Genomic DNA, 19,608 nt, shown 5'->3' with positions numbered 1-19,608 from the left:
ATATAACTACCATTATTAAAAATTAAACAATGAAGCAACCACCAGGGAAAATAAACCTGGTCCACAAACACTAGTAAAGGAATCAACAAATGTGCTCTGAAAGCTAATCTACAGATATTATCTCCATTTTCCACATACCTGTGCCGGTCACTGCCATCTGCAACCAAGATGAGAGCAAAATGCTGTGAGAGACTGGACAGTGGGCTACAGGCGCACCTTATAATAAAGTTAGAGGAGATTCGGAGAAGTGACTGTATTTACAAGCACTACTCCAAAGTGAAATACTTACCACAAAGAATTTCTCCCTACAGTTATGAGTAAGGAATACAGTTAGAAATATGAACAAGATGGAGTCCCTAAGTAGGTTGTATTTATGTAGCTAACATCAAATCATCACTAAGTGTTTCCTTCTTATTGTTCCAGTGTTCATCCTCCAGTAGAATTTTATAAAGAAATCAGGTTCTTTGTGAATCTGTTCTGTGCAGCAGCAGAGAGAGCGCAGCAGACAGGAGAGAAGATACTGGAGCTGTTATCATCAGTGTGCAGCTTTGAAACATTCCCTCTAAATAACAGAGACATGGGTGTTGAAGAAAATGAATATCAGTCTGACTTCCTGCTGGATCTGTACTCCCATGTGAAGGACTGTGAGACTAAAACAGGCTTGAGTGTCCTTCCATCATTACAGTCAGTTTTCCAGTCAGCTCCTGCAGTCTGGTCCATAAACCTCTCAGAGAGAAAGACCTCCATCCTCCTGGAAGTGCTGAAACTCCAACCAGAGAAGAAACAAGTGAAGCTGAGAGGCTGCTCACATGAAGAGAGTGAAGTGAGGAGTTTCCTTCAGTGTCTGCCTTACATCTCACACCTCAGGTAAATAAGTCATCATTTCTGTTACTATATACTGTATCTGTTCAGAAATGTATTGCTGGGATATTTTAAGCTAAACAAATCCAAAAATTATTTTTACAAAATCCAATAGTGATATATTTTTCATCATTATTGAAACGATATTTGTGACTTCATTTATATGTTATCATATTTCAGTTTTATTTCAGTTCTTCCCTTATTTAAGAGGGAAACATTGCGCCCTGTAAACAACTGTGTTTATTAGACCTTTTCTTCAGCTGAAACATGTGCAAACATACATAGAAATACAGCATAGAGAGTAGAAACAGTTTGTAAAATTCTAACAACCTTTTTAACAAAGCCTGAACTCTTTGGCTACGTTCACACTGCAGGTGAAAGCGCATCAAATCCAACTTTTTTGACTCTATGCGACCCATATGCGTTCATGGCATGACAGTGTGAACAGCACAAATCCGATATTGTCAAATCCATCCTGGGTCACTTTCGTATGTGGTACTGAATCCGATACATATCTGATGTTTTAGAAAGCGACTGCTGTTTGAATGGTCATGTCGCATTAAATACGTCTTTTACGTCAGTGACACAAAACAGACGCCAATTATCAGCACCGGAGAAGACATCGTGAACGCTTCCTGGCCATCCCGTGTAGATGTTAGTGAAACTGTTAGGAAGACAACGTGAACATTTTATTTGTACTGTAAAATCTGCAGATTCTGACAGAAATCAGCAACTATCCTTTGAAGCACCGCTCCTCTCTAAAACAGCAATAAGGATCATTATTAGGCCATATGTAAATAACAAAATAACTTTATAACTTAAAGCAAAATTGGGAAACATAAAGTCCGAAACAAGTCTTTATATTAAGGGCTATCAGTCAAACAATATTGTTTGCTCTGAGTCTAAACAGAGCACGTTGTGTGTGACGTCGTCTTTTGCGGATGCGGGCCGCTTTGAGGGTTCACACTAGAGCACATTTGCTGTCACATTTTATTTGTAGTGTGAACAAGCAGACAGAAAAATCAGATTTGATCAAAAAATCGGAATTGAGCATTAAGACCTGCAGTGTGAACGTAGCCTTAGTGTCAGGGCTAACAAGTGGGTGGATTCAGACGTAGAGTTGGAGGAGCTCAACAGTGTGTTTATTTACAGTGCCAAAAATATTTACAACAATCTCAACAATGTGCAGGGGGAAAAGGCATTCTGGGCAGGGGATCCAAAGTGTCCAAAGTGTAGAGTGCTCTCACTCTCTCACACTCAGGGTCAGGCTCGTGACACCACAGGAGAAATTCCAAAAAAACTGTGCATAGGGAAATAGACGGTCAAAATCTGCAACGGCACAGGCAGAGCACAATGCAGTCAAGGCCAGGGTTACAACTAACTGTTTCAGTTTAACAATCCAGTGATTGAAAAAGGAAATTATAAGCCATCAATGAATGCACAAGTAAAATAGTAAACACCACTTCCAACCTAATTCAGAAACTGAGTAGGAAGGTGAAGCTACTGTTGTACAAGATATGAAGTGTAGATGTTGTTGTTCCACTCATGTTCATCACAAACCACAAACAGCTACACTTCAGTGCGCAGTGATTGCACACACAGGATTAGTGTTTGTGTTAGAGCACTTCGCTCTCACTCTGCAGGCCTACTTGTTGTTCCTAGAGTATTTAAAAGTAGAATGGGAGGCAGAGCCTTCAGTTTTCAGGCCCCTCTTCTGTGGAACCAGCTTCCAGTTTGGATTCAGGAGACAGACACTATCTCTACTTTTAAGATTAGGCTTAAAACTTTCCTTTTTGGTAAAGCATATAGTTAGGGCTGGACCAGGTGACCCTGAACCCTCCCTTAGTTATGCTGCAATAGATGTAGGCTGCCGGGGGATTCCCATGATGCACTGAGTTTTTCCTTTCTCACTCAGTATGTATTAACAGACCTCTCTGCATTGAATCATATCTGTTATTAATCTCTGTCTCTCTTCCACAGCATGTCTTTATCCTGTCTTCCTTCTCTCACCCCTCCCTGAGCCTGGTTCTGCCGGAGGTTTCTTCCTGTTAAAAGGGAGTTTTTCCTTCCCACTGTCGCCAAACTGTTTGCTCATAGGGGGTCATATGATTGTTGGGTTTTTCTCTGTATCTGTTATTATACGATCTACTGTACAATATAAACGCTCTGAAGCGACTGTTGTTGTGATTTGGCGCTATATAAATAAAACTGAATTGAATTGAATTGTGAGTCAGTAACAGTCTAAAAACAATGTTCAGCTGCTCTGATGGAAGACGGTTTTAAATGGACTTTCATTATATACAGGACACACATGGACAAGATGGAGTCCGTCAGTAGTGTGTGGTTGTGTTTATGCAGCTCAGATCAAATCTCCACTAAATGTTTGTCTTTTGATGTTTCAGTGTTGATCCTGAGAATTCAGATTTTTGTGAAGAAGCTAAGTTCTTTGGGAATCTGTTCTGTGCAGCAGCAGAGAGAGAACAGCAGACAGCAGAGGAGATACTGGAGCTGTTATCATCAGTGTGCACATATGAAAGATTCCCTCTTAAAGAGAAATGGTGTGATTTTCTTATGGACCTGTGCTCCTATGAGACCAAAACAGGCGTGAGCATCTTACCATCATTACAGTCAGTTTTCCAGTCAGCTCCTGCAGTCTGGTCCATAAACCTCTCAGAGAGAAAGACCTTCATCCTCCTGGAAGTGCTGAAACTCCAACCAGAGAAGAAACAAGTGGAGCTGACAGGCTGCTCACATGAAGAGAGTGAAGTGAGGAGTTTCCTTCAGTGTCTGCCTTATATCTCACAGCTCAGGTAAATTAATTCTACTTTACATGTTGAATTCTGCATCAGGAGAGCTGCTCTGAGGGAACCACAAAAACTGGCAATTATGGAATGGAAACAGTTTGGGGGCACAAAGCTATTTTTTTAAATACCCAAACATTCTGGCTTGATAACACCTAGTTCAAAATAAAACATTTATTTTGATTAATGGCAGTTCCTTTCCCCAGATAGATTAGATTCATATAGAATCACTCTATGCTGAGAAAACATTCTTAAATCATTGTGTAATTTCCATTTCTGCAAGAAGGCAGTCTTGCAGTCGAAATGCTCATGTTTGGAAAACATATGCTCAGCTTTGGGGTCAGCTGGCTTGGGTGGCTTAGGAGACTCAGACTCAGGGGTTCAGGCCCATGATAAACAGTTTCTATGGAGCCAGCTTAGATTTAGACATAGAAACAACAGCCTGGACAAGGCTGGGCCTGGCTGCAACAGTGACCTTAGGTGAGGAATGTGACAATGCCATTTCCTCTCAGAAGTGGCAGCTGTGACCAATGGGTAGAGAGTAGAGTCCAAGGTAGTTGTAGTCCCTCATCTACTCTTGCCAAAGGTAAATAAATCAGAACTTTTCTGAAGCCTCCTCCCAAATTGTCAACGTTGCTTCCGAATGTTCAGGGCTCCAAGTGCGGCTTGCCCATAAGTGGTTGCTGGGTGCATTACTAGCCAGAGTGTACTATAGTGTTTTGCAGTATAATCACCCAAATGCAGATTGGAAGACGGGCAAAAGTGAAATGAAAATGCACCTGTAATAACTGTTGATATGAAGCCCACAGTAGAATGTCCATAAGAAGAAAAGACAAACTAAAGCCAACAAATAAACATGCTTTAACCAAAGACAACGTGGGAAATACAGTTATGTCCAAATATATTTGGACACTGACACAATTTTTTTTACATGTTTACTGAAACATATCCCAATTATAGTTATATAATGGACATGGACATAATGTGTAAACTCTCAGTTTTCATTTAAGGACATCCACATTCAAACTGGATGAAGGGTTTAGGCGTTTCAGCTCTTTAACATGTGCCACCCTCTGTTTATAGGGACCAAAAGTAATTGGACAATTGATTCCAAGGTTAATTCATGGGCAGGTTTCTTTGTTATGTAATTATGAATTAAGAAGATAAAAGTCCCGGAGCTGATTTGAGGTGCTTGCATGTGAAAGATTTGGCTCTCAGTAGATTGCCTGCAGTCAAATGAGCTCTCCATGCAGGTGAAACAAGCCATCCTTAATCTGTGACTACAGAAAAAATACATCTGAGAAATTGTTACAATATTAGGAGTGGTGAAACCTACGGTTTGGTACATCCTGAAAAAAAAGAAAGCACTGTTGAACTCAGCAAAAAGACCTGGACTTTCACGGACGACAATAGTGGTCGTTGATCGCAGAATCATTTCTGTGGTGAAGAGAAAGCTGAAACCAACATAATGGAGAATATTTTTAATTAGGCTGTGCCTCAAACATTTTAAATACAGTAGTTATAAAAGCAGCAAAGTTCTGTGATATTTTGGTTGATGGTTCCATAATTATTTCTGCAACATTAAGTAATAATTTTTTCCATAAAACCATTGTACTAGTTTAAATTGTAATATTTACTTATCATCATTATTATATTTATACCATGACTTTATCTACGCAAGATGCTTTACCAAGAGGGATTCAAATGTAAAACTACAGTATTTTTATGTATTTATATTTAATTAAATATAAGAGTTAAAGTCCCCAGTATGATAATAGTCACAAGATAGAGGGCACACCAAATGTATAATTTAAAGAGCTGGGTACTCTGTATGCAGCATACACATAAATGACAATCATGACCCAGTTTTCAACCCTAATGGTGCAAGAAAGCAGCAGTCTCATCCATGAGGAAAAACTCTACTAATATACAATCACTGAACTGTGGGGATACCTTCACTACATTCAAAATGTACCATGTCTTTTCATGAAATACTATCAATACTCTTTTTTTCCCCTTTTTCTTGTTCCAGTTTTTTTACTTTATGGGCAGATGAAGGAGGAAGGTTTTTTGGGAATCTGTTCTGTGCAGCAGCAGAGAGAGAACAGCAGACAGGAGAGAAGATACTGGAGCTGTTATCATCAGTGTGCACATATGAAACATTCCCTGTTAATGACACATATACAGATCTTCAATATCAGTGTGATTTCCTGCTGGATCTGTACTCCCATGTGAAGGACTGTGAGACTAAAACAGGCTTGAGTGTCCTTCCATCATTACAGTCAGTTTTCCAGTCAGCTCCTGCAGTCTGGTTCATAAACCTCTCAATAAGAAAGACCTCCATCCTCCTGGAAGTGCTGAAACTCCAACTAGAGAAGAAACAAGTGAAACTGACAGGCTGCTCACATGAAGAGAGTGAAGTGAGGAGTTTCCTTGAATGTCTGCCTTACATCTCACAGCTCAGGTAAATGAACTGTATTTTAAATGGTTAACTCTATGGTTTTGTGAAAGACTGGGATCAATCCCTCATTTCTTTATATTTTTCCAGACTTTCCTGGTTTCCTGGCTGATTTGTTTTAGGATACCATATATATATGTCTTTCACTTTAATTTTAATAATATTATTTATGTCTGTGTCCATGGCCTTTGTATTGTTAGTCCAGTCCAGTTTATTGGCCCAGATGCTTCTCTAGGCAATTCCACTGGCACCGATCGACAAAGTCCTCGGTCAGTTTTCTGTCTTTGTTGGCCCGATTGATGATGAGGCCAACAACTGCTGAGTCATCAGAGAACTTTTGACGGAAGCAGTTAGCAGACAGTTAGCATCACTAAGTGTTTCCCTCTCATTGTTCCAGTGTTGCTTCTCGGAGGCAAGATGAAGAAGTTGCAACCTTTGTGAATCTGTTCTGTGCAGCAGCAGAGAGAGAACAGCAGACAGGAGAGAAGATACTGGAGCTGTTATCATCAGTGTGCAGATATGAACGATTGCCCCTTAAAGAGAAATGGTGTGATTTCCTGATGGACCTGTACTCTTATGAGATTAAAACAGGCTTGAGTGTCCTTCCATCATTACAGTCAGTTTTCCAGTCAGCTCCTGCAGTCTGGTCCATAAACCTCTCAGAGAGAAAGACCTCCATCCTCCTGGAAGTGCTGAAACTCCAACCAGAGAAGAAACAAGTGGAGCTGACAGGCTGCTCACATGAAGAGAGTGAAGTGAGGAGTTTCCTGCAGTGTCTGCCTTATATCTCACAGCTCAGGTAAGTGAAACTAATGCTTAGTTACCAGGTGACTTTGAAAGCAATTTTTAATTTACAGTCTAATAATGTATTTAAGCATTTTTTTTGTTAATCTAATCTGAAGTCATCATAGCTAATAACACACATGTAATTAGACCCTTGTCCTTCTATTTTATCTGCCTTGGTTAATATTTAATCATAAAGTTCTTCACTCTTTTCTACTTTACATGATTAGCTTTATATAAGAACAGATAGATTATGGGTAAAAAGATATAACAACAACATTTTGAGACCTGTAAATCTAAATATTATTTAACTGTAGCCTGGCTAAATCAACCAGCCCAAAACACAGATTATCTTTGGGGTTCTTTTAATCTGAATTATAAAGTAAGCGTCCAGATGAAAGGTTGTAAAAACAAGGAAATAAAATTGCTACACACAGTTCTCATCAAGTAACAGCTGTGTGCACTGGTAACCCACTGCTACTGCAGGTAGTTGTTCCAACTTTTCAGAGTCTGGAACTCAAAGATGTCTAATGTCAATGTGTGACTGATATAAACCCGTCCAGAAACAAAACAAACTTAGCAGTGCAAAAATGACTCTAGTGGCTTCTCCTGCTAAATTACAGAGACCAAATTAAACAGTTAACCACAGTACATTTTCCCTCTTACAAATGAAACATTACAATACAGATGTGAACTCAAATACATACAGTGCATTAATCCAGCAGAAAAACGGAGTACAGCTCCCCCTGAGATGATTAGTGAAGTCAAACACAGCAACACCTGGTGCCTTAACTATTCCACCCTTTGCGCTTAAACAGACCATGCAGTGAAAACACAGCGTTGAACACCCATGTTACACCAATACAAGCTAGCACTTCTGTGAATGTCTCTGTAGATCCCCATCATCCCTTGCGCTCCCAGGGGTACCCCAAAAGAAACAGAGCCAGCCAGTGGCATGTCCCATAACACTGACCTTCCACCTGGCTACATTACTCTTTTAAATAATTATATATTTCACTGTCACCAATATTATATTTACCCACTGTGATTTCATCCACACAGGATTATATGTCAGTTAAATGTCAACTTTACTCCATTTCATACGGAAACATGTTCACCGCTGTGTTGGACTTTGTCAGTTGTGTGTTGCTTTGAAGTCTAATGCTGTATTTTACATACATGTGTGAGTTCATGAAACTGAGCTGTTATTATGGATTAAAGAACAACAACCAAATTACATACTGTTCTTTTCAGAGTGCTGATTTTGGTTGTTATTTTTTAGGTATAATGACTTTACAATCTCATTTATTTAATAAAAAATAAACTCACAGAGCACTGATTTAACGACAATAATTCAGTTTTTATAAAATTCACAAAGAAAGGAAAATACTCCATAAAAAAACAGAATAAGTTCAAACTGGTATTTGTTATATGATATGTTTTGCATTCTCCACTGCAACCACTGAACATCCAAGGTATGGACATTGAGGCTGTGGACAGCTACAGGTACCTTGGTGTTCATCTGAACAATAGACTGGACTGGACTCATAACTCAGACACCCTCTACAGGAAAGGGCAGAGCAGGCTGTACCTGCTGCGGAGACTCAGGTCGTTTGGAGTGGAGGGCCCACTCCTGAAGACCTTCTATGACTCTGTTGTGGCTTCTGCTATCTTTTATGGCGTGGTCTGCTGGGGGCGGCAGCATCTCTGCTGGGGACAGGAAGAGACTGAACAGGGTGATCCGAAGGGCCAGCTCTGTTCTAGGATGCCCTCTGGACCCAGTGGAGGTGGTGAGTGACAGGAGAACGACGGCTAAGCTGTCATCCCTGATGGACAACATCTCCCACCCCATGCAGCAGACTGTGACAGCACTGAGCAGCTCCTTCAGTGGGAGACTGCGGCACCCACGGTGTGGGACGGAGAGATTTCGCAGGTCTTTCCTCCCCACTGCTGTCAGACTCCACAACAAAGACTTTAACTGATCAAGCACACACATCCATACATGTGCAATAATACTAAGTGCAATAATCCTTTCTGTCATCGTTGTATTTTTACTCAGTTGTATATAGTATTTGTATTTGTATTCTATTTTTATCTTATTGTATATTTATTTTATTTTATTCTACTGTATATAGTATTTTATTTTATTCTATTCTGTACAGTTGTGTACTGTATTTATTCTTATTGTATTCTAATTTTTGCCTCATAACTTTTGCACTGTCCACTTCCTGCTGTGACAAAACAAATTTCCCACGTGTGGGACTAATAAAGGTTATCTTATCTTATCTTATGTTATTGGCTTTTCATTGCTGTTCAGATGACCTGCATATGTGTAAATATTTCTTCTTGTTGTTCCAGTGCTGATCCTGAGACGTCAGATGAAGAAGCAGTCAGGTTCTTTGTGAATCTGTTCTGTGCAGCAGCAGAGAGAGCGCAGCAGACAGGAGAGAAGATACTGGAGCTGTTATCATCAGTGTGCAGATATCAAACATTCCCGTTTAATGAGAGATACATGGATGATGACTATCAGTGTGATTTCCTGCTAAATCTGTACACCAATGTGAAGGACTGTGAGACTAAAACAGGCTTGAGTGTCCTTCCATCATTACAGTCAGTTTTCCAGTCAGCTCCTGCAGTCTGGTCCATAAACCTCTCAGAGAGAAAGACCTCCATCCTCCTGGAAGTGCTGAAACTCCAACCAGAGAAGAAACAAGTGGAGCTGACAGGCTGCTCACATGAAGAGAGTGAAGTGAGGAGTTTCCTTCAGTGTCTGCCTTATATCTCACAGCTCAGGTAAGTGAAACTAATGTTCTGGAAACAGCTTCACAGGAAGTGAAATTATAACTCTCTCGTGTTCTTATAAAAACCATTTATCTGCTGTCCACTTTGAATCTTTAGTTCTTGGTGTTCATCATTTCTGCTCTTTTGTCTCTGTGATCTTCAGGCTTTCCATCGACATGTCCTTGCTCCTGTTTCAGTGGGTAAGAAGAGGCAGAGTGGTCTGTCCACTGGCTGTGGAAGAGCTTTCTCTTGTGCCTAAGAAAGCCCGACCATCACAGAGAGTATTGTTGAGGGCTGTCAGTAGTTTGGCTTCCCTGCTGAGACACTGGACAGTCGAACGGTTGGACCTGACTGAGAGCTGCATCCCTGCTCAGGGTCTGATTACTCTGCTGCTCCATGATGGTCCTCTAACAGTCAAGTAAATGTCTTTCCTGAACATCACAGGCCAAATAAAATGTAGTTTTTAAAAACAGATTAACTTGTTTTTCTCTCTCTTTATTTTTTGCAGACTGAGTGAAGAGAGCTTCCAGCAGCTTCTGTGTCTCCTCCATGAAATCCAGAACAAGGACTTAACGTTGTCCTTCTTGAGTAAGGTTGGTGGAGACCTGACCTCCTGCTGTCTGAACTGGGAGCTTCTTCACTATCTGCTGCAACAGGCGTCAGCTCAGACCATCACTGTGAACCTGAGGAAGAACCTCTTCTTACAGGAGGAAACCACACGTCTGCTTCCCTTTCTGGACAGGATTGTGTTTAAAAGGTGCTGAATGTAGTTTGATCTTTTACCAAACACAGTTTCTGCTGTTTAATCAGGAGGATTTGAAATGCTGTCTCATCTTTAATCAGCAGTTTATGGATCCTTTAAACAAAGTTGGAAATAAACTGTTTGTTTTCAGGCCCAGTCCCAGCTTTGTGATGAGCTCCATCAGAGAGCTCTGCAGAGCTCATGACAGTCACGCTGTACCCAGTTTACTGAGGTCACTTGGTCATGTGATCAACCTGAGCTGCAGAGAGCTGGACTCAGTGGACTGTGCTGCTCTGATCTTCATCCTCAAACACGGAGACAGAGTCAAACTGAACCTCCTGTGGACCTCCATACCAGCAGAGGGAGCAGAGTCCATCCTCTTCATGCTGGACAACGTTTCTCATCTCAGGTCAGATATTAGAGCTTGTTTCTCAGTGCTGTCCAACACAGTCATCAGCTGGTTCATTTCTGTATGTGTTTTCCTTGCAGTGTTGACAGGAATCAGCTGCTCAGGTTCATCCACTGCTGTGCTGCCTGTGACGTCCAGCAGGAGGCAGCGTCAGGCCTGCTGAGGACTCTGCAGCACAGCTTGGATCTGTCCTGCTCCTCCTGTGTGGAGCTACCAGAGGAGGATCAGCCTGAGCCTCTGAGTCTGACTGCTGATGACTGCAGGGCCGTCTCCACCATCCTGACACACAGCAGCCGGGACACACAGCTCGACCTGCGAGACTGTGAGGTGGAGGACAGCGTGCTGGACCTGCTGTTTCCTGTCCTCCACAGGGTCCGCCTCAGGTGGGAAAGACCACAGAAGAGTCTAAACCAGAGAGAAGCTTGTTCACACTGGTGTTGATGCATCCTGATAGTTTCTCTTTGCTCTGTTTGTCCTGTTTAGAGTCAGTAAAACTGTCCTCCTCCAGCTGCTGTCTCTGGTTCCTGTGAACAGTGAGAGGGACACAGTGAGGCGGGCGGTGTCCCTGTGTAGAGCTCTGGGTGGAGAGCTGGATCTCAGTCACAGCACGCTGGATCAGAGGGCCTGTGGGTCTTTGGTCCAGATGCTGGACTCGTGTGAAGGGCTGACAGAGCTGGACCTCAGTCACTGTCAGCTCACTGACCAGCTGCTGCTCCCTCTCATCACACATCTGCACAAAGTCCAAGTCCTGGAGTGAGTGTCACACACTGATCCTTCTCTGGGAGGCACCAATAACCATCAGCCTGTTCACACACACTACAATAATATGATGTGCAGTGGTCACTTAGAGCCTCTTGTTGTGTTTGTGTTACAGTCTGAGTCACAATCAGATCACTGATGCTTCGACTGATGTGTTACTGCAGCTGCTCTCCATCAACCCCTCCATCGACTGTGTGCGGTGAGCCAACATGAATCAGTCTCCATCAGTGAAGGAGTTTCTCCTCAGACTCTCAGAGGAATCATTCACAGTCTGAGCTCACATGGATTCATGTTGTTCTGAGTGAATGAGTGACGTCTGCTCTCTCTGCTTTGGTCTCTTTCTAGACTCTACAGCAACAACATCGTGCACAGAGCAGCCTTCAAGGAACACAAGCAGTGTGAGATCTGGTGAAGCACTCGTCACCATCATCATCATCATGATGAACATCATCATTATCTGGGATTCACTGGTTTCCTCTGTTCTTGTCGTCATTACATGAAAATAGTGGGTGGAGTGGGAGCACTGATACTGTGTTCATGGACTCAGTGTAATGTTGTAGTGTACGACACATTGACATTAGATCAGATGGGTTTTGAAGACCATCTTAATTTTTTTTCTTTTTTCTACAATGACTTGAAGACAGTTTATATGGAGACAACGAGCAGCCAACAGTGTTTGTTTCAATTACTCACTGTTGCTTTTGTTTCTGAGCTACTGCAGATTTTTCTTTGATGAAGGTCAGATGTCTAACTGGTCATGTGATGATGTAACAGTCCTGGGTCTTGGACCCACAATTTTGAGTTTTGCATTCTCGGTCTAATCTTTTGGATTTCAAGTCTTTATTTCCCCATGCAGTTACTTCCTGTTTTATTTTGATAGTCATTTGTCTGTGTTCCTTTTGTTTGCTTGTCCTGATTGGTTTCAGCTGTGTCTCATTCCCTTAATCTGCCCACTTTTATATTTACCTGTTAAACCTGAGAGTCCTGCATACTGGCCTTGCTGAAACTTGCCAGATGATCATCTTGATGTTTACACATCTGATATTTCTGTAATAATTGTGATTCTGTTATTTTATTATTGAGACAAAACACAGAAGCCATCACCATTTATCAGTGCAGTGAGTCGGTCATATTTATTATTTGTACTTTTGTGATAATGGTATTTATTCTGGTCTACATGCTTCAACAGGACAAAGTAGAGAGACTCTATAATGATGTCTCAGATTAACGATGCAATAAGTGAGCAATCAGGATAAAACCGTGTTTGGTACTTTAACATAACTGGAAGAAATGATCATAAACATGTAAATCATTTTTAGTTTGTATTTCATGTTAAGAGATACATGTGATAATGATCATTTTCTGTCCTCTTTCTGTCTCATTTATAATGAGGGGTGGCTGTAGCTCGGGGTAGAGCAGGTCAACTACTAATATAAAGGTTGCTGGTTTGATCCCTGGCTGCTCCAGCCTGCATGTCAGATGTCCTCAGGCAAAATGCTAACCCCAAGTTAAGCACAGAGAAAGTGCCTGTATGAATGTGTGGATGAGGCATGTTGTGTAAAGTGCTTTGAGTGCTCCAGGGGCCCGTTCTTCGTACCTCGCTAAGTAAGTTAGCCGGATTTGATTGTTGACGATTTCGCGTGATCCTGGATCCTTCGGTTCTCCGAAGCTCATCCGGGACTTGCTGTCATAGCAACAGAGCCGTAAGCGTAAACCTGCTCGGGAGCAGGTTTACTTTATGTAAACAGGATTAGATCGCGGCCACTCAGGTATGTCCGCTTCATTTATACGAAAGCAACAGCGATATTTTACCACTGTTTCACCATAAATAAATATTATCAATGTAACTAAAGATAATGCAGTATTTGATCCTGTTATTGATGTCACACAGATACATACAGGTCATTTCCTAAAAAAAGGGAAATGTACTATTAACATTCTATTACATGTATGTGATTATTACAGATGTAATTCATATTTCAGAGTAGTAATAGTAAATTACTTCGTGTAATCAAGATGAGAGACCACGGCTATAAAAGCGAAGGTGGATTTGGGAAGTCTGTCGCAGCCATGTCCTGTCCGTATACGCGAGCCACCCATTGCGGAAGGTGCAAGATTGATAAGGAGAGTCCTCAGAATTCAGCGTATATTGCGGGATAGACAGGATCCTTTAGCTCAGCGCGACAGTGTGCTCATAGAGAGATATCGATATTCCCGTGAGGGTATTATTTACTTAACCAACTTGTTGACGAGGGGGTGCAGGACCACCACCTGTCTTTTTTTTTGCTCTGCCCTTTTCTTGGTTGCTGTTATAAACAAACAAACAGATTATTTCAGGGTCTCTTTCCAAGAGACTAAAAGCAATATAAGTGATCAATATTACCATTCTGTAGAATATTCTTATATTTCACTTTTACTTGTTCCCATGTTCTAGTGGGTCCTGTTGTGGCTCTAATGTGAAAGAGGATGTAATGTAATATAATATGATATAATATAATATAATATAATATGGTGTAATATAATAAATCTACCCTACCGCCTACTGGTGTTGGCCAGAGGGGCCGATGGCGCGATATGGCAGCCTGGCTTCTGTCAGTCTGCTCCAGGGCAGCTGTGGCTACAACCGTAGCTGCCTCCACCAGTGTGTGAATGTGAGAGTGACTGAATAGTGGCCTTGAAAAGCGCTATACAAATCCAATCCATTATTATTATTATTATTATTATTATTATTATTATTATTATTATTATTAAATTACTTACGAGTTTGATTTGTCAGCAACTTTCTGCCAGCCCCTCTCTCCTTGCTTTTGCAGCCTTTGCAGTGTTCCCTTGCGTTTTAATTAAACTCTGAAACTCCTGAAATCCCTCACTCAAGAGTTCTTGCTCTGCTGCCGAAAAATACCGAGCGCGCTCCTTCGACATTTTCGCCGACCAATCAGAGGGTTGCCGATCAATGTTTCTACTATCGATGCGTAGCCCCTGTTAAGCCACCCAGTGATCTCACATTACTTCATCCAGCTATACTAGAGGTGGGAATCACCATACATCCCACGATACGATATTATCACAATACTTAACGCACGATACGATATTATTGCAATTTTTTAAAAATATTTTGCGATATTCAGATTCTGTACATAAAGGTAAACTTTATCAATATTCATTTTATCTAATATCAAAGTCTCACACTCAGTCTTTCTCTCATTTCAGTCAGTTTTATTGTTGACAAACTGAACGGTTTGTATTACAGTCTAGTCCAACTTAACTGAATGCAACCATCTGGTACAATTATATTGTATATTGTATATTATATTATATTACAATTAAATTAAAATAAGTAAACTGTCATGTTTATTCCTGCCAAAAAACAGTTAAACACATTTGGACAGTGAAGGAATATCAGGATTCTTGCTCAGAAAAAGGATCAACATGCTCTGAAGTCAGAGTTCCAGTCCACAAAAACCTTTTTTGTAACAAAATATCGATACATTATTAGTAAACAAAATATCACGATACTACACAGTATCGATTTTTTCCCCCACCCCTAAGATATACTAATTGTCAACAGCAGGTGTGTTCGGAGAACCGGAATAGCGAGCTCAAAGTTGGCGCGATGATTTGACCTTGGATGTGTCATTTGATCTTGGATGTAGTAAGCGATGTACGAAGAACAGCCCCAGGAGTATACAAAAACACTGTGCAAGAATTTATCCTTTAATGTATTTCAGGTTTTTAAATGTAACTTTTTTTTACCATATTAATGTAGAGCTTCATATAGACTGGGGGAATAAATAATAAAGGTTTGGATGTCTGTAATCGACGTGATTCTGTTTCAGTGATTGTAGTTATAGAAAGTCAGTCATTATACAGTATCTGTAATTCAGGAAATTTGTACAGAAACAAAATGCCAGCTTGAGAGGGATGGGGAGATTGTATCATTCAGGAAATACTTAACGAGTATGTCAGTCTCATTTAGATAAAAGATCCAGCAGACTCGGATGTGTCAGTACAGCTGGCACAGTCGCACAGAGGAACCAGGATCACACCACATCATTTTCTCTTTGACAGTGTAACATCAGAGCATTAAGCTTTTGGATTGTTTGACAACACATACCAAAGGGCACCAACAGGAAAGACCCTAATTTACCTTTAAGCCCCCTGTACAGGTAGAATTTTTCACTTTTACTGTTACTTTAGTCTTCTTGCTATACTTTAAATAACTTTTCAGTTCTATATTTTTTAGAACCTTTGTTTACAATCATTTATTTGCATTACACTGATGCCATGTAACCAACACAGCATATTGCATGTCAGGCTGAAAGGTTAACATTCTGGAAAATTATTCAAAGACCTGAAGTGAAACAAACCTAATTTCATGGCAGAATCATAACTAATGCTCTTTGTAAGCTGATTTCAGCCCCTAAACAGTGGCCGAAGGAAAGAATCTGCAGAATAATGTGGACACATGTTAGAAGTTTCCTGTCGAGTGTACAAACACTAACACCTCACCCACACAGTAAAGTGTGTAGCTAGAAAGAGTGATATTAGTCTATATCCCTGTCTCAGACTTAAAAACACTGTGACGTTTTGCTGGCCTTTACTGCCACGTTCTACTTAAGTAAACACAGAATCTCACATTTTCTCCCTTTCCCTCAAACACACATTTTAAGTGCAAAAATAATTTATGGCAATAATCAGTAATATAAATAGCATCATTGCAGCCCTTGGTGAGCACCATGGACAGCAACCACAGTCAGTTTATACTATAACCTCACATTATCTTCTTCAACCAGACTATCACAAGGCAGAAACAGATCCAGGCATGCTAGGATAACACAAAGACAACTTTATTGTCATTAAGTCCATTAACCACAGGTCCTCAAAGCCTCACTGGATGTACCAACAACCAAACTCTTTTATAGAGATCCTCATTCAGCAATCGTTTCTAATGGATGTGCTTCTAGATCTATCACACACACATTACATTATGAGCACATATTTTCCAGATTTAGGTGGTAACAATATTTCAGTCCATAACAAAATCACAAACCCTTCAACCATCAGAACTTTGTCCTTGTGCTACTGTCAGGTTTCCTGGGTCCAGCGTTTTCAGTTTTCTCATGTTCAATTTATTTCCCACATTCAGTTTTCTCGTTTTCTGTGCCAGCGTACCGCCTGTGTATTGTGTTCCAGTTATTTCCATGTATCATTAGTCAGACTAAGTTCAGCTGCGTACTCACCGGTTTCTAAACATTCATCACCCAGCCTGTATTTAAGTCCTCAGTTCCATCCGTTCATCTTCGCGTCATTGATGTTGATGTTGTCCTTCCCGTCTACATTCCGTTGTTCAGCCAGCCGTTCAGTCTTTCAGTCAGTCCTGCCGTCCCTGCTCTGTTCACTCACTCGCTCTAATAAATCATCATCATCATTCTGCACCGTGAGTCCTGCGTTTGGTTCGTCTCTTCCTCGCCTCCGTACACGACAACCCCTGACAGAATGACACGACCCGTGCCACGAAGACACGTGTATGACCCAGCGGACTCGGACCTATTCGAGCGGCAGGACGCAGCCCTCTCCATTTGGGCGGAGAAGCTCAGGTGGAAACAGCGGCTCTGCTCAGAGAGGGAGCACGTCTTTGAGGGGACTCGTCTGGCTCTGGGCGGGCCTCGGAGACCCCGCGGTCCTCCACCTGCTGCCTCACCTACATCGGAGCATTCGCCGCGGAGAGTGGGCGTCAAAGGGCAAGCTTCGCCCGCTCGCTCTCCCGCCGCCCCGCTCCTCGCTCGCAAGCCAGCTGTTTTATTCTCCGGCTCTTCCACTTCACCATGCCCAGCGACTCCGCCTCCCACCTTGGCTCAGCGGAGGCTCTCCCGCTCGGCCGCTCAGCTGTGTCCGCTAGGGAGCAGCTAGGCTCACGCCGCCGTCGCTCTTCCCGTTTGGAGCAGCAGTATCCGTCCATGAGCGAAATGGACTTTTTTTTCTTTTACCTCACCCAAAGACTGTTCACCATCCACCCAATCAAAAGACTGTAAATGCTGACACAAACATCCATTGTCAATTTATTTTACTCAGTCTTACTTTCTACTGATTTTTTTCTTTTCTTTTGGCAACCTTCAGTATCTTTATTTCTATAATAGTTGTCGTCATCATGTATTTGTTTATTAATTTACTTTGAACCTAATTCACAATTGTGTGTATCTTTTTCCTCTTCATTTATTCATGAACACATTTTCAGACAGTTTTTTTTTTTCACCCATGTTTGGCGACCACCGCCGCCCTCTGGTGGTCAAAGTGCGAAACCACATGCTGTTGCCAGAAACATAGATGTGGGGTTTTTTTGTTTTTTTGTTTGTTTGGTTTTTTTTGGGTTGTTTTTTTTTTTTTTTTAAATTACAAAACAAACAAAAGCATTTTTTATTTTCTATTTTCAGCTTGTACCCAATAGTTGGCATGAAGCCTACTTTATTTGATGCTAACATAAATGAGCTGTGTTTATCTGGATATCAGCTGTGTAAACTTTACTGACCTGCTACAAGGAATAACCAGAATGAGAGGCAAGCTAAAGCAAATTAGGCTATTTCTGTTAATATACTTTATTGATGATGGTGATGAAGTTTTGTCACTTGCAGTTGCCTGCAGCAAAACTGGACCCATTCCAACCACTAGGGATGGGTATCGAAAACCGGTTCTTGTTGAGAACCGGTTCCCACTGTTTCAATTCCTTGGAATCGTTTGCCATTTTTGCAAACGATTCCCTTATCGATTCCAGTCGCCCCGAATGACGTCACCACGTTGCGGAGCGTCATTTACCTGGCAGGAAACACGGTGCCTAAGCGGCTCAAACGCTCAAAAGTTTGATTATACTTTATGAGAACCGATGACAACAGGGCAACTTGCAAAGTAGATATTTCATTTAAGGGAGGAAACACTACGAATATGCAAAAGCATTTGCTCACAAAACACGCGATGACACGCGTTTTTAATTCCGCTCCGGACTCGTGACTCTCAACCCAGCAGCAGCGCTAACGTTTGCACGTCCTCTCCCGTTAATGCGGCAGGTAAATAATCAACTAACAGTGCATATTATGTTAGCGCAATCTGCCTTATTACAAGACCTGCCATTACTGTACATGTAGGTGACCATGATGAGAGAGACAGACAGAGTCTGGCTCAGATGCTGGCAGTTCTCACTGCAGTCTACCGGTAGCGTCTCCTTTCAGGCCAGGATAGACTAATGTCACCGAGCAGTGTCTAAGTTTGTGGTAAAAGGCTTGCACCCATTTGCCACAGCAGATGCCCCCGATTTTTGGTAAGTGAATGTGTTTAATTGTGGGCAGGGACATTACTGGATATTCTTGTGTAATTGCCACAGAACAATTTATGTTATACTTTGTTATTGCTACAGAAGAATGTTGCAGCTTTAAGGCAGGGATGACTCCTGGAGTTGCTTTCTCACTGCATATGCTTTATTTCACAATCAGATCGATTCGATAACAAAAACATACAGCAGCTCCTCTCCTACTCCTAGCCCTTCGCTGCGGTGGAAAAAAGAACGACTTCAATCCCCTTCAAGGAACATACGTACAAAATAGTTTTCCTGATACACCAATGGGGCGTTCAATGCCATCTTGTAAATATGAGTACTCTGGCAGAGTAACAGTTCAAATGAAAAATACACAAGAACAAACAAGCAAACAAAAAAAGAAGTGTGGGGTACCTTTGAACCAATGAACAAAGTATAACAATTTATACTTTTTAACATAACCCGACCCCGTCAATATGTGATATGTCTCACAAGAATATTTATTTTATTATTTTACATTTACATTTTTTTTTCCTGGGGACCCTGTGACACCCCATTGAAGAGCCATAGGCTGGATCTCTCAAGATCTCACTGTTGGGTTTGTAAGGCCATGTTACTCCTAAATTTCTATCTTGTTCAAAGAGAAGATATAAAACAAAGCTCTGAGCTAATCGACCTTAGTGTTCTCCTTTTAAAAAAAAAAAAAAAAAA

General features: G+C 41.3%; 1 protein-coding gene across 1 annotated transcript in view; it reads left to right on the top strand.

Moving 5' to 3' along the window:
- Positions 1–19,608, top strand: part of LOC101483126 (uncharacterized) — a 137,888-nt gene that overhangs the window by 18,054 nt on the left and 100,226 nt on the right. The window contains exons 10-12 of the mRNA XM_076880464.1: positions 424–867; positions 3,264–3,671; positions 5,695–6,126. Coding sequence (XP_076736579.1) covers positions 424–867; positions 3,264–3,671; positions 5,695–6,126 — 1,284 coding nt within the window. The remainder of the gene's footprint in view (positions 1–423; positions 868–3,263; positions 3,672–5,694; positions 6,127–19,608) is intronic.

Source organism: Maylandia zebra, linkage group LG23 (genome assembly GCF_041146795.1).
Source record: "Maylandia zebra isolate NMK-2024a linkage group LG23, Mzebra_GT3a, whole genome shotgun sequence".
Lineage (NCBI taxonomy): Eukaryota > Metazoa > Chordata > Actinopteri > Cichliformes > Cichlidae > Maylandia > Maylandia zebra.
Note: the sequence above shows the minus strand (reverse complement) of the source record. Positions and strands in the feature narration are given on the sequence as shown.